Genomic DNA, 13,998 nt, shown 5'->3' on the forward strand with positions numbered 1-13,998 from the left:
ACAACAGAAGTAAAACAAGTTGATAGATGCATCAGGGATAGTAAAACATGTTTTAAGAGAATGAATGTCCTGTCTAACAGGATTACATTGTTTCTAATGCGCTGTATACTTCAGCAAACAGAGACCGGCCTGAACAATGAGGACTTTGGTAGAGCATAAAACATGTACAGATAAAAATAGAAATTTAATACATTGCAGCTTACCAATTCTTTACTGTGGTACTGATATTTTTGGCTAGTACCAAAAATTCCTCTTTGGTGTCACCAGAGATGCAGCATTGTTGTCACTTCCGGTGAACGGAAAAGAATTTAAAGTAAAACATTAAATACATATTGTATTGGCATTCAACCAATAAACAAAAGATAATCGCTGTGTTTTTTTTTTTTTTACTTTGCAACACAAATAAAGCCCCAGTAATATTGCACATTATTTACCCTGCGATATAGTGCTCTCTATAGTGAATAAAGCACACCAGACATCCAGCACCCATCCAGAGTCATGTCTCACTGTACACATTGGTGCCAGATGCCTCACTTAGGTGTGCTTTGTGCAAAATATTATATATTGAATAAGTAAAGCATGTACAGTTAGGTCCATAAATATTTGGACAGAGACAACTTTTTTCTAATTTTGGTTCTGTACCACAATAAATTTTAAATGAAACAACTCAGATGCAGTTTAACTTTAGACTTTCAGCATTGGGAAGCGTTTCACTATACAGATGGACAATGACCCAAAACCAATGAAGTGATTGTGTAAAAAAAAAAGTCTTTAGTTCCTCACATTTTTATGCAATCTTTTTGTTCAACCCACTGAATTAAAACTGAAAGTCTGCAGTTCAACTGCATCTGAGTTGTTTCATTTAAAATGAATTGTGGTAATGTACAAAACCAAAATTAGAAAAAAAGTTGTCTCTGTGCCAATATTTATGGTCCTAACTGTATCTTCCAGCTTTCTTTGATTCATAATCCTGTATTGCTTGCATTCAGGCCAGAGTTGTGTTTCACTCTAGTGGATTTGCTTTTGCAGTGGGGTATCAGTGGTAGGATTTATTTTTGCATTTTGATGACATCTTCCAAGCTGTATTGCTGCTTAGTAGTTTTGCAGCTTATATCCCCCCAATTGAACATTGTTTTTTGTTTCATGTTCATGTTTCCTAAATTTTATGCTGGGTGTTATATTTGCACAGCACTATTTGCTTCCTACTTCGAAAGCCCAGCACTACTTCATCACTAGTTTACATGAGCAGTCAACAATACATCTAATTAGCACAATGCCTTCTAAAGAATAGAATGGATTAAGTGTGTACCAGTTTTCAGCTGTGTGTGTAATGTGATAATATATAATTCTACACAACAGAAGGAAAATATATGCCATCTTTATATAATTTGCCTTTTAATAGCACACACAAAGCTGAGATACAAGGCTACCCTTGGCACTGATGTAGCAGACTGCTTATGTTCCCTTGTCTACCCCTTTTTGCACACATAGCAAATACAAATTTTGCTTTTCAGGTCATGTAAGAATCCCCAATAATATTGTAATGTTTGCTTGATGTTTGTTAGGGAATGGTAAAGTATCTTCCTTCTTACCGATATAGTTATTCATCACATTAGTCACTTGTATCTAGAATATCCCACTAGTGCACCTGGTTTCTTGCCCAGGAGTGGCTGATGAATTCAGCTTTTTTTGAAGGTCATTGTACTCTTCGAAAATAGGAGTACTTATTTTTATGTATCTCCAGGGTATATCATGTGTGCATATAACTGCCCTATTTGTATGTATAGGTCAGGGGTTCTTGGCCTTATTGAGTACTTCCTAGTAATTCTGAGAAAATAAAAACTGGGATCCACTACACGGTGATCAAAGAATAATGCTTCAATTTACATAAAAACTCTGTTGTCTGATCATTGTAGATCAAACTACTATCTGCATTCTAAAAATAATGGTTCCCTGGTAATATTTGTTTACATGAGAAGAGTTTTTTTCTGCCTTACCTAATTAGCCAAAGTTTTAATGGGATAACCTCACAGCTATCATATGTGTGGTCAGAGGGAGCAGTATGTTTGGGGTAATATTCCCCACATGGGCACATGAGTTCTTGTCTTTCCATGTGCTATCCAAAACGTAACACATTTTTTGCTTATATTCAAATAATTTATTGTTTATGTTTTTTCTTTATTGTGGTCAGGACTGAAAATAAAAATAAAGACTTTTTAAGCAAGGATATATGTAGCATAGGTTTTAGCAATATTGTATTTTTATTTACAACCAGCAATCAAGTCTCTTCTTATACTCTTTAAAATATTTCTCTTTTAAAAATCCTGTTGTTCACTGTCCTCAAAATCTAAAGTTGAAATACTGTATACACACAAGTGTAGACAATACTATCAAAATAGTAATTTGACTTCCCCTGTCCTTTCCTCTGTTTGGCATGTGGTTTCACTGAGAAAGGGAATATCTGAAAGGAGACTGCCAATGATTTGCTTTTCAGCAGAGAGTTGTATTTTATAGCTACACCCTTTAAAATATTAATACAAAAACATGTTTAAAAAAAAAATAAAATTATATTTAATTTATATTTAATGTAAAATTAAAATTTTTACAAATCTAATATAATTTCCCTTTTAAGCTTTTTTAAAGTTGTAAGTTTGTAAGCTCTTTGGGGCAGGGTCCCCTCCTCCTCCTGTGTCACTGTCTGTATCTGTCTGTCATTTGCAACCCCTGTGTAATATGATGGCGCTCTATAAATCCTGTTTATTATTAATAATAATGTATGTTGATTTTGAGAAATGTTTTGGAACAGAACAGGGACACATAAAGCCTAAATGTGGTTACATTTCTACTAATTCACCTGGTGTTTTGTTCAATCAGGTAAAAGCTGCCACTGGGGAACAAGTATCTGCTGAAGATTTAGGAGGGGCTGATCTACACTGTAGGTAAGACTTTCCATATATAACAATATATATATATATATATATATATATATATATATATATATATTTATTTATATTTAACATATTATATTGCAGATTTTATTTCCTAGATTGCTTACAAAAATCACACAGTAATTTATGAAGATACAAACTTCTGACATGTTGTTATTGAAAAAGAAAATTAGAGGTGTTGGTATAGAGGCATTTTTGAACATTAGTTAAGGAAATGTAATATAATATTTTCATCTGTGACATTGATGATTTTTTTTTCTGTCATTTTCCATTCTGGAATTAATGGAAATCTTGTGTCCTATTTTTGCTCTGACAGTGATGTCTATGATTATTGCAATGTTTGATCTATGCAGAGATGTTTGGTATGTTCATTGCCATATTTGGTAGGGATTTTTTTTCATTTTGCCTGAAATCATACATGATTAGTAGTTTCCTTTGTACTGAATTGACAGTTGAGTATCAAACAGTGGTCATGATAAAAAAAAAAAGGTATATGTTGACTGGGCTTAACCAACAACACTGTCGGTAGAAAATATGTTACCGTTTATCAAGTATAAAAAAGGATTGTGGAGCTCCTGAAATATATCGGAGCTTCTTTTACATATTGAGACTTGTTGATACACATTGTATATAATATATTTCATATTTAGTGGTTCAGAGTTTAGCACTCTGGCCTTTGCAGCGCTAAGTCTTAGGTTTTGATCTCGCCCAGGATCTTATCCACATGGGATTTGCATGTTCTTTGCATAGGTTTCCTGCAGGGACCTGGTTTTCCAACACATTACAAAAACATGCAGTTTGGTTATTTGTCTTCTCCCCAAAATTACCTTAGACTGTGGTAATGACATATGGCTATGATAGAGACATTAGATTATGATCCACTTTGAGGGACAGTTAGTGACATGACTATGACAGTGCTATATATAAATACTAGTTAATAATAGTGATATGACCTTTGGCTGTATACATCTTTATAAATTGACTTTCTTCATTAGGGCCTACAGTAGGATGTCATTCTTTAGAATTCTTACGTTTACAATGCACAAGTACTAATTGAAAGAATTCTGGTTTAACCTGCTGCACACTTATTTTGGACTTCTGACTTTGAACGTATTAAAATTAGTGGACCTTTTTACCAACTAGCAGAAAGATGTTAGCAATTACAGCGTAAATACTTCTATAAGAATAGGTTTCCTTCAGGGAAGTTGTTTTCAATATGTTTCCTATGCACTGTTTTCCTTTTGAATTGCTACAACTGGCAACAGAAACATTAGTAACATGATACAAAATAAAACTCTAAAGCTACGTACACACTTCCAATAATTATCGTTGGTAAACGAACGACGAACGATCCTGCACGATATCGCCGAACGATAGTATAGCACCGATCCCGTACATGCAGATAACGACACGATCGTTCGCAGATATTGTACACACAATAGATGCGATCGTTTGAGCGATACAGGAAGTGACGTGCACGAACGTTCGTTCATCACACATGCTCAGACCATGGACGATCAATGAACGACCGTACACACGATAGATGGTAAACGATCGTCGTCCAATCCGATCCGCCGGTCCGGTTGTTCATTTCCAGCGACTATTCTCGTTCGTCGGCGTCGTTGGTTACTTTTTTTATGAACGATTTTTGACCAATCGATCGTTCGTCGTTCGTTCGTCGTTCATTTCCAACGATAAAAATTGGAAGTGTGTACGCAGCTTAAGGCTATGTTTAGTCTGGTGACGAGGTTGTGGGCAGTTTTGGCTTTCTTGTGCTCGTAAACCACTGTGCAGCCCAATGGATATTGAATAGGAGGCAGTAGTGAGAAGTTCAGTACCACTCACTGCCTATTGCTGTCAAATTTTCAGCGGTGCAAGCTACCAATTGGCTGGCAGGATGCTAGTTGCCTGGAGCTTTGTAGAATCGCATAACCTGCCATATTAAAAAAAAATATGAACTAATTGATCTACAGACAGAATGACCCTGGTGATATTCCTGAGTTACATGAAAACAAGAACATTGGACACACTCCATCTATATCAGAAAAAAGACCATCCAGGTTTACAGCTACCAATCACAAAATGTTTTTCTTTATTAGTTGGTGAGGCTTAAAATATCAAAAGTTCTTTATATGGGTCTTTTATTTTACAGAGATGTTCTAGCACAGTGGAATTATTTAGAAATATTTTCATTGCCTTGTAGAAATAGCTTATAGCTGAAGGATGTTAAATACAGTTTTCAGCATTTTGTTTTGGAAGGTTCGATGTTTTAAAACCATGCTATAATATTTCTTTTTCAAATGTACATTTCTTTTATGCTGGGGCTGTTGACTCACAGCATCTCCACACCGAAGTTCGTAAGTCAGCTGTCGTCACCAGTAAATTCAATTATAAATTTCCCCAGAGCAAACTGTTTGTCCATCATGCAATGCTCTGTGACGGAATCACAGAAGAAATGGCTAGCTACTCTGAATTTAATGTGCAAAGCAGAAAAAAAGTCATCCACAAATGTATGTGCTTTTTACTGTCACTGGTCATTCAGTGATTACACCGATATACTGGTGTTATGTGCGGAGTAAGAATTAAAATGTTAGCCTCAGGAGAATCACATATATCTTTTTTTTTTTAATTAACAAACTAAAAGAATCAAATATAAATTCAGTATTTATTTTATAATAATTTTATTAAAGCCTCCATTACCTTGAAGAAGATCCACCTTGAAATCAAGTGTGCATATAGTCCCAGTGAAACAAGTCGAAAAAGACTAGAAGAAGCGTTTCTGGCTGATAAATGTTATGGTAAATGTTGTGGCATCTGCATACCTGGGATTTCTGACCAGAAGAAAACCATTATAAAAATGCTTTATTTAGTTTTATTGAAATTGTATTGTATAACTTTACCTTTTCTCCTTTCAGAAAGTCTGGTGTCACTGATCATTATGCTTTAGATGACAGCCATGCCCTTCATCTTGCTCGGAAAGCAGTGCGAGCTTTGAATTACAAAAAGAAGCTAGATGTAAGACACAGTATGTTCTTGTGTGGTGTGCATGTTTATTTGCTACATAAAGCATGGTAAATAAAAATAATTATTTTAGAAACTTATGCTGGCCAGAAATTGGGTAATGTGCAAAATTGTGTAATATTTACAAAATATTTAACTGTTACAGATGTGCAGTAAAGCATGATGTCTAACTCTGCTAATTAACACTCGTCACAGACTTTATGGCGTTATGCTGTCTGGATAATGAAAATGAAACTTGGTGATTTTACAAGCATTCACACCTCTCAGAATCTTTCCTTACACATATCAGGACACAGTGGTTAGTTTAATTCAGATGACTGTGTTGCTTTTACCACTGTTAAGTGGTAAAAAAATACCTCAGTAAAATTGGAACTGAAAAAGCAACTTCAATGAATTGTGATCTGCATTTAACAATTAAAAGCATGTTCTGTTAAATGTTACAAACTACTACTAATATGTTATGATCTGGATTAATGAGAACCTTCACAGTCTGTCTGTAGTATTTAGTAGCTATTGTAGTAGCTTTAGTTTTGCTGGCTTTTGTCAGATGTCCCCTCTTAGAAGCAGATGATTTGGTAAATACATATTGGTGGGTAACACTGTTTATTGTGTTTAGGTTACTGTAGAAAAACCTGCAGACCCTCTTTTCCCAGCTGACGAGTTGTATGGAATCGTTGGCGACAACCTAAAGAAGAATTTTGATGTTCGAGAGGTATACCATTAAAAATATACTAAATAATCATTGTACAAAATAAGGACACCAAATAACAAAACACTGTGGGGAGGCTATTGGGCAGTCTTAGTAGCATTGTGTTTTTAGTGGGAGGTCATGAAATATAGATTTCAGTTCTCTTCTGTCTTTTCACTAATTGCTCCAAGAAGATAGGCCTGCCCATTCTTTAGTCAGCCCAGTGGCCTGTATCAGGGTGTGTCCAGAAAGAATTGCAATGTGGAATAAAAATTGTTCTGAATTTAGAGTGAAAATGTGCTTTTGTTATAGAGAACACAATGTAAGCAATACCCTAAAAGACATACCTTTTAATCTGAAATCTTCCTGAAATAATTTTAGTGCACTTCCTATCATATGGGTGTACCTAGGCTCTTTGGCCCTGATTTATTAAAGCTCTCCAAGGCTGGAGAGGATACACTATCATCAGTGAAGTTGGGTGATCAGGCAAACCTGGAATGGATTTCTTCAAAGCCATTTGCTAACAAATGCTTTATATTCTGGACCAGATCCATTCCAGGTTTGCTGGATCAACCATCTTAACTGATGAAAGTGTATCCTCCCCAACCTTGGAGAGCTTCATTAAATCAGGCCATTTGTGTCTACAACCTCATAACTGCAAATGCTGTTTGAGAGGTTCTACTGCCTGTGACTTCTTGTCCTTGGTGATGTAATTACGGTGATGCTTGATCCAGAGGAGGCTGTAGCTGAGGATCTGTACTTTATGCATTTCCAGCTTTAAACATTTATTGGATCTTCTTTACTTACACTTGTCTTGCTTTACATTAGGAGATAATACTCTGCCTTTTTCCAAGGTGGCCACCTCCATCCAGACACACCAGGCATGGTTAGTCAGTAAAGAGAAAAAGGTCAGCTGCAGGGAGAGCCCCTAAACAGTATATTGTTGACCTGGAGGAAGAAGTTATTTTTTTTTATGTGACCAGTTAGCCTTTTATTACTACCAATTTGATTTGACAGGTTAGTAAATGATAAAACTGTCCTTTGGTACAGCTAATGTGGATAAGTACCACCTGTACCTGAAAACTTGTATATTTAATAGCTATTTTTATGCCTTCTGCATTGCAAACCATTTAGACTACTTAAGTCTCTTACTTAGGTGTGAAAAAATCCTGCTGTTAGCTGCATTGCTAGCAATACAAGACTAGTATAAATTAATGTATTTGTAGTGACACTGAATGATACTGGACTCGGTATAGCGTCATTTAGAATGAATCTTTAGCACTGCAGTCCTCCCCACCATGAAGACTTCTCTTTGCCTGGTTTTGCTGCAGGATTTAAAGACACAATATCTGCCCCATGGTGAACCTTTGAGAAAGGCATTTTGCAGGTTTCAAAGTAATTTCGCGTCTTTATTATCAATTAAAATGCTGTTTTGGACTAAGCTGAAAACTGTCCCTTTATAACCATGCTTTTGGAGAATAGTAGCCTTTTTTCTCTCTCTGTATCCTTCATAGTCATTTCCATTTAAGTGACATTGTAGTTGCAGTGTCAAAACAGCAAATGCCTGTATAAAGATATATCCTGAAACCACAGCTGCTGCAAGTTTTCAACATGACTTGGTGTGTGAATCCTGCTACCTCTGATGAAACTACTGGGTTTGGCAAGGTAAACAGGTTGTGAACTCATCTGGCAGGTCAAATACCTGCAGCAGATGGAGTGCAGCATCAAGACAGAGACTGGTGATAAGTAAGGTAAGATACAGGCTACTGGATCCTACCTGCTCAGTTTTCTGATGGTTTATTCAGACATAGCTGTAATAGACTGAACCTCACTCCCTTATGTCTGTAATCGAGCTAAGTACTGCATTGTGGTCAGGGATGAGTGGAATGATTCCCAAAATTGTTTATTTCAGTCTAAATTTTTTTGCAGCAACAAAAACATTTGTTTTGGACATGGAGTTGCTTAGATGAAATCTATGTTCAAAAATAAATATTTTTAGTGTTTTATTTTTTTGTATATGTTTTAGTTTATTTTTTTTGTGTTCTTTGTATTTGTGTGTTTTTCTTGTTTATGTGTGTGTGCTGATGCATTATATTTTCCATTTCATTTTCATATAGTTGCTAAATAGTCAATAAATTAATACATTATCTGGGTGAGTGTGTTTGAAAAACTGTACAGAACTATTCTTTTTACTTCTGCATGTTTTCCAGTAAAAATACTTCCATGTTTTCCTTGTTTTATAGGTCATTGCCAGGGTTGTTGATGGTAGCAAATTTGACGAGTTCAAGGCACTTTATGGAGATACACTAGTAACGGGTAAAATCTACTTACCTATCATATTATACAGTAGTATGTCTGCATTTCTTTGAGTATGTCGATCACTAAAATGTTAACATTGCTTACATTTGAAGGTTTTGCCAGGATATTTGGTTATCCTGTTGGTATTATTGGAAATAATGGCGTCCTATTCTCTGAATCTGCAAAAAAGGCAAGTATTAAACATTGTGCTTTTTTATACATATTTGGTATTGATGCATGGTATTAAATATTTTTGGGTATGATATTTTCAAGTGAATTTTGCTATTTTTTTTTTCCACACATTCTGATGTTTGGGGACATAAGCTCCAAACCTTTGTAGATTTTTTTTTAAGTTTTATTTCCTTTTACTACGCGGAGTGGCAGTTGCCATGGCATAAGCCTTAAGGGTGCTGGATGGGCCAGAAGATAATTTATCAAGGGTGTCCTTTAGATGAGAAATAGCTATTCACAAAGCAACAGAGTAAATGTGCTTTTGACAAGAACACAATGTCACCCCACTTATTGTGCAGGCTCGTTCAATAAACAGCTGTGCCATACACCCACTGAAACTTCATGCCATACATATATGTATTTTATTATCAAGAATTCAATTTAACACAGACACGTTGAACATTCAGGGTTTTTGTGGAAACTGTATTTTTTATGTGAAATACTTTCACTGACTTTAACCCATTCCAGCTTTTTAGGTGCCTTAAATGCTAATAAACTCCTAACAAACACATGATACAAAGATATATGCAGATGTTGGTCCGCATTATTAAATAAACAGTCACAGTGCAAATTATTATTTTAAAAATAATAAAATCTAATTCATCTAAAACTAAAATAAGAGGGTGGAGAAATATATCACCTTACAGTTCATTATATGCTCTGTTGTATTTCTGGCACTGCAGAAATTGGAACAGTGACTTTCATTTACCAGAACAGCCCTGTCGTTTGTACTACCCTATCTTTCATTCACTATTGACTGGCTAAGAGATTGGCCAGTGGATGGATGACTAGGGGGATTAGTATATATCTGTTTCTTTACATAGACAGTGAAAGGAATTGGAGGGGGGGGGGGGGGCCGGTGTCACACCAGGGGAATTGAATTAATTAATTAATTTAATGTGTGCCTTATGTGTGTTTAAGTTTCTAGAATCTTATTGCCTTTTGCATATCTATTTTATTTTGAGAAAAATGCAACAGGAGATGTTTGAACAAACAAGTAGGCAGAAACACCCCAAACTTGAGTATGAATGGGAAAAGAGTTAGGAATTGTTTTTGGATTTGGTGTCTTTTTGCTTTCTTGAGAGAGTTTGTGCTTTTGATTTGTTACTTTTATGGTAAACCTGTCTCCAAGGAAAGTCAGTGTTCAGTTTATTAAATACTTTATATGTCCCAGGAAGGGAGTTTACAGACTCACTTTGCAAAGGTGCCTTGACAAAGCAGTGTGGCTTTCACATGATGTTTCAAATGTATGCAATAACAATTTGTTTTTAACTATACTGAAGAGGTTGGAAAGTAGATTAGGGAATGTTTGTATTATCCAGAGTCTGGAGTCATGATAGGGAGTTTTTGCCACCACATTAAGGAGCCTCAAAAGATGGCATGATTGTTCTACCCACCAGTTTGAACTTTAACTGATATTGTAGTAAATAGTTGTGTAGGGTTTGTGGATTTAAGCTGATGATGGTACATAATGACTTACTGGCTCTGTTCACAATTTTCAAGCATTACAAGCAACCCACACTTCTGTATTTTTATAGGGAATTACCTGGAATCAAAGGCAATAACCCTGGCAGAGATTACCGGAGATGTATAGGCAGCCAATGGATCAAGCAACAATCAATGTCCTCTTAAAACTTAATGATCAGTTTGTGGGTAGACGGTCTCAACCATATTACTCAAATAAATGGCTCACTACCAGGGGCCCTTGTACTCCTTTAAGGATAAAAATCATACAGCAGAGAAGGATCCTTGCTCTTTGTGGAGGCAGTAATCTATTTGCAGAGGTCCAACACACCCCCCGGATTACTTTGCTGGAGTCTTCCCACTCTTCAGCTACCAACAGTCTTATCTAGTACTTTTTAATATAAATAAGTTGTAAGGCTTTGCACACCTTTTTGCTTTATGAACCTGTAATGTTTTTAGGTTTAAACTTAAAGTTCAGGCTTTAGACTTGAAAGTGGGCTTTAACGCATACAAAACACATGAAAACTTACTTATACAGGCACAATAAAAGTGTCAGAATGCATCTATTTCAATTGTGTAAAGCCCCCTACAATGGTTTTCATGTAGCCTGGATACGAAATAGATTTTAGCTAAAATTTTAGTTGTACAATCTATGACAGCCCAACAAATTTGTATTTACAGGGCACTCACTTCATTCAGCTGTGTTGTCAAAGAAACATTCCTCTCCTTTTTCTGCAGAACATCACAGGTAAGTGTTTGAATATTTGTGCCTCTTTCTGTTACTTTACATATGCTGCTGGTACTCATTTGGTAATAAGGCAAATGTCTCAGCTATCTGATTTAAGCAGAATACTAATTCTTTTTAATCTAAATGTTGGGCTCTCCATCATAAAAAATAGTAGACTTTAAAAGGACTAATCCAGACACAATCAGAGCTTTAAAAATATTCACTGTCTTTCTTAAATCGACACGTACTCAGGCTATGTTCTAACTGGCTATGAGGTGGGTTAGGATTACCGCTTCCTATTGTCACCTAACTGCTCCTTTGGGGCAGACGCTACAAGTAATGTTTACCCATGGCAGCCAATAGAGAATGAATGGGGGTGGCAGTGAGTGGTACTGTAACGCTCACTGCTTCCCGCTGTCAAATCTACCGAAAGAGCATTGAGATGCAAGTAACTGAGCAGCTGGCAAGGTGCCAGCCACCCAAAGACACATGGGGATCACTTGATCCCAAAGGCAGGTCTGAAGCTGCCCTTAAATTGGAAGTGTTAGAATGCAGGTTGTTGAGCAGCAAAAGAGGTGCTTGTTGTTCAAACAAAAAGAAGGTACAGTGAGGGCATTACTTTCTCTTACTTGGGGTTCCTTGGTTGCTAATATTTAAAAAAAAAATGGGGTGTTTATTCTCTCCAAAAATGTTATAATTGCACAACTGGGATGTTTGGATATAGACAGCACATATATTGCTTTCCAAATCTTTTGTCAATAAAAAAACAAGCATATGTGCACATATCCTTAACGAGTAGTAATGAAGCTTCAAAACAAGCTTCAATGACCTTAGTAGTTGCAGGCACTGTGGACGTATTAATCTTCAAATTTTACATTAGAAGCACTGAAGATCATCTGGTTTGTTTTTTTTAAAAGCTCAGCTTCCCCGCACCTCCTCTCAGTCACTCAGTCATCCTTTTAATCTCTAATGTAAACATAGAGCGTGAATCCTGGAGGTAGGGGACAGTTGAGCTGATCTTCTTGTTCTTTGTTTAATTCTTTGGTTTCTTAAGGGTAATGTATAGGTGGTTATCCAGAAATAACTGTACAGAGGAGCTGTTCATGAATAGGAGCCAGAAGATTGAAGAAAGCAATTATTGAGAGTTTTATAGAAGTACAAATGTGCACAAACTTAATATATATATAAGTGCAACAGCACACCTGCAAGTGTAATAGTCTAATAAATATATTATTCACTATAAAGCGTAAAGGCGCTTGCCTAAAGTAATCACATACCATAAAAACACTGGTAAAAACTTTAGCTCACCACTTCTTGGTGAACCTCAAAATAATTTGTCTAACCTAGGTTTCCAAGTGCCTATAAAATGTCTTTAGCATCTCACAAAATCTATCACTCATGCAGTGGATGTGGTAGATTTGTGGTGCCTTCCATAGGGAGGTTGGAATTTGAGGACAACTGAATACAAAGGATACAGTGTCTTTGCTTATTTATATTTTTCTCACAGTCACAGAGGATTTAAAACTGTAAGAGTGATTGATTTTGTGATATGATAAAGTTATGGGAAGTACCTTTATCTAGTGTAACTACAGATCTAGGCACCATAATGCAGAAATGGGACCTGGGCCCCTTCTGTGGAGACTCTGCACCATCACTGATGGGTCCATTGATCTGTAGCTAAAAGTCCCAGTGCTAATTTGTGGCAAGCAAATGCCATTTAAATGTACCTTCTTCACATCAACAGGCTGCATTTACGTCTTGTCAGCCTTGTACATCAGAACTCTACTTCTTACTCCGTCAGACTTCTTTTAGCACAAACCCTCAGCAGTTCAACCATGAGAGTAACTTCACTGGCCACCTACTGTTGTAAATGGTGCCAGCAGAGAATCTCCTCTACTGCTGTCTTCCTGTGCTGGGGTCTGACAAATGACAAAAGTCACTGTACATAATCATTTCCTGGCAACTGCTGGGACAGTTAAAAATCACCTGCAGTAATTGACCTTGTCATTTTGAAGGTCTACTGATGGATCAAATGTCAATATTATGTTAAAGGTCTACATGTGTCCCCAGTACAGAAAGGATCGTGTCATCCTCCTTACTTTTTGGTTTTACTGCCAAATATTGCACGAGCAAACAAAGGTCAGATATAGCTATTCATAGTTTCATAATTTCTAAAGTGTATGCTTGCCAGAAGTTTTCTTTTCCACCTCATATGGTTAAGTGCAAACAACAGACCTCATAACTTCTGCAATAAAATTCTGAAGAGAGCTTCTAGTAACAGAAGTGGCCTGGAGAGGTTGTATCTAAATGAGTTTCTATATAGAATCTGCAATTTTATTGCAGTTTTTAAAAATAATAAACAAACATAACAGACAAAAATAACCTCATACATGAAAACAGAAAATAGGAAGGAGGTAGAATGAACAAACATGGGGGATAGTAAGGAAAGGGTCAGGGAAATGGTTTATTGGTTTTGTACATTTATGTAATACAATTTAATAGATGACAAGTACCTTATTTAATCCAATCGGCAAGGGGCTTCCCCAGAATCCGCAAGCTTCAGTAATTTCAATACATTTGTATAGTTAGGATGCCAGGGTTAGATACTCTCTGTATTAAGG

General features: G+C 36.2%; 1 protein-coding gene across 1 annotated transcript in view; it reads left to right on the forward strand.

Moving 5' to 3' along the window:
* Window positions 1-13,998, forward strand: part of MCCC2 (methylcrotonyl-CoA carboxylase subunit 2) — a 32,006-nt gene that overhangs the window by 9,342 nt on the left and 8,666 nt on the right. Inside the window, exons 8-13 of the mRNA XM_072416238.1 lie at window positions 2,875-2,939; window positions 5,864-5,963; window positions 6,586-6,681; window positions 8,901-8,973; window positions 9,069-9,145; window positions 11,332-11,398. Of these exons, the coding sequence (XP_072272339.1) occupies window positions 2,875-2,939; window positions 5,864-5,963; window positions 6,586-6,681; window positions 8,901-8,973; window positions 9,069-9,145; window positions 11,332-11,398 (478 nt within the window). The remainder of the gene's footprint in view (window positions 1-2,874; window positions 2,940-5,863; window positions 5,964-6,585; window positions 6,682-8,900; window positions 8,974-9,068; window positions 9,146-11,331; window positions 11,399-13,998) is intronic.

The sequence above is a fragment of the Pyxicephalus adspersus genome, chromosome 6 (genome assembly GCF_032062135.1).
Source record: "Pyxicephalus adspersus chromosome 6, UCB_Pads_2.0, whole genome shotgun sequence".
In the NCBI taxonomy this organism is placed as follows: domain Eukaryota; kingdom Metazoa; phylum Chordata; class Amphibia; order Anura; family Pyxicephalidae; genus Pyxicephalus; species Pyxicephalus adspersus.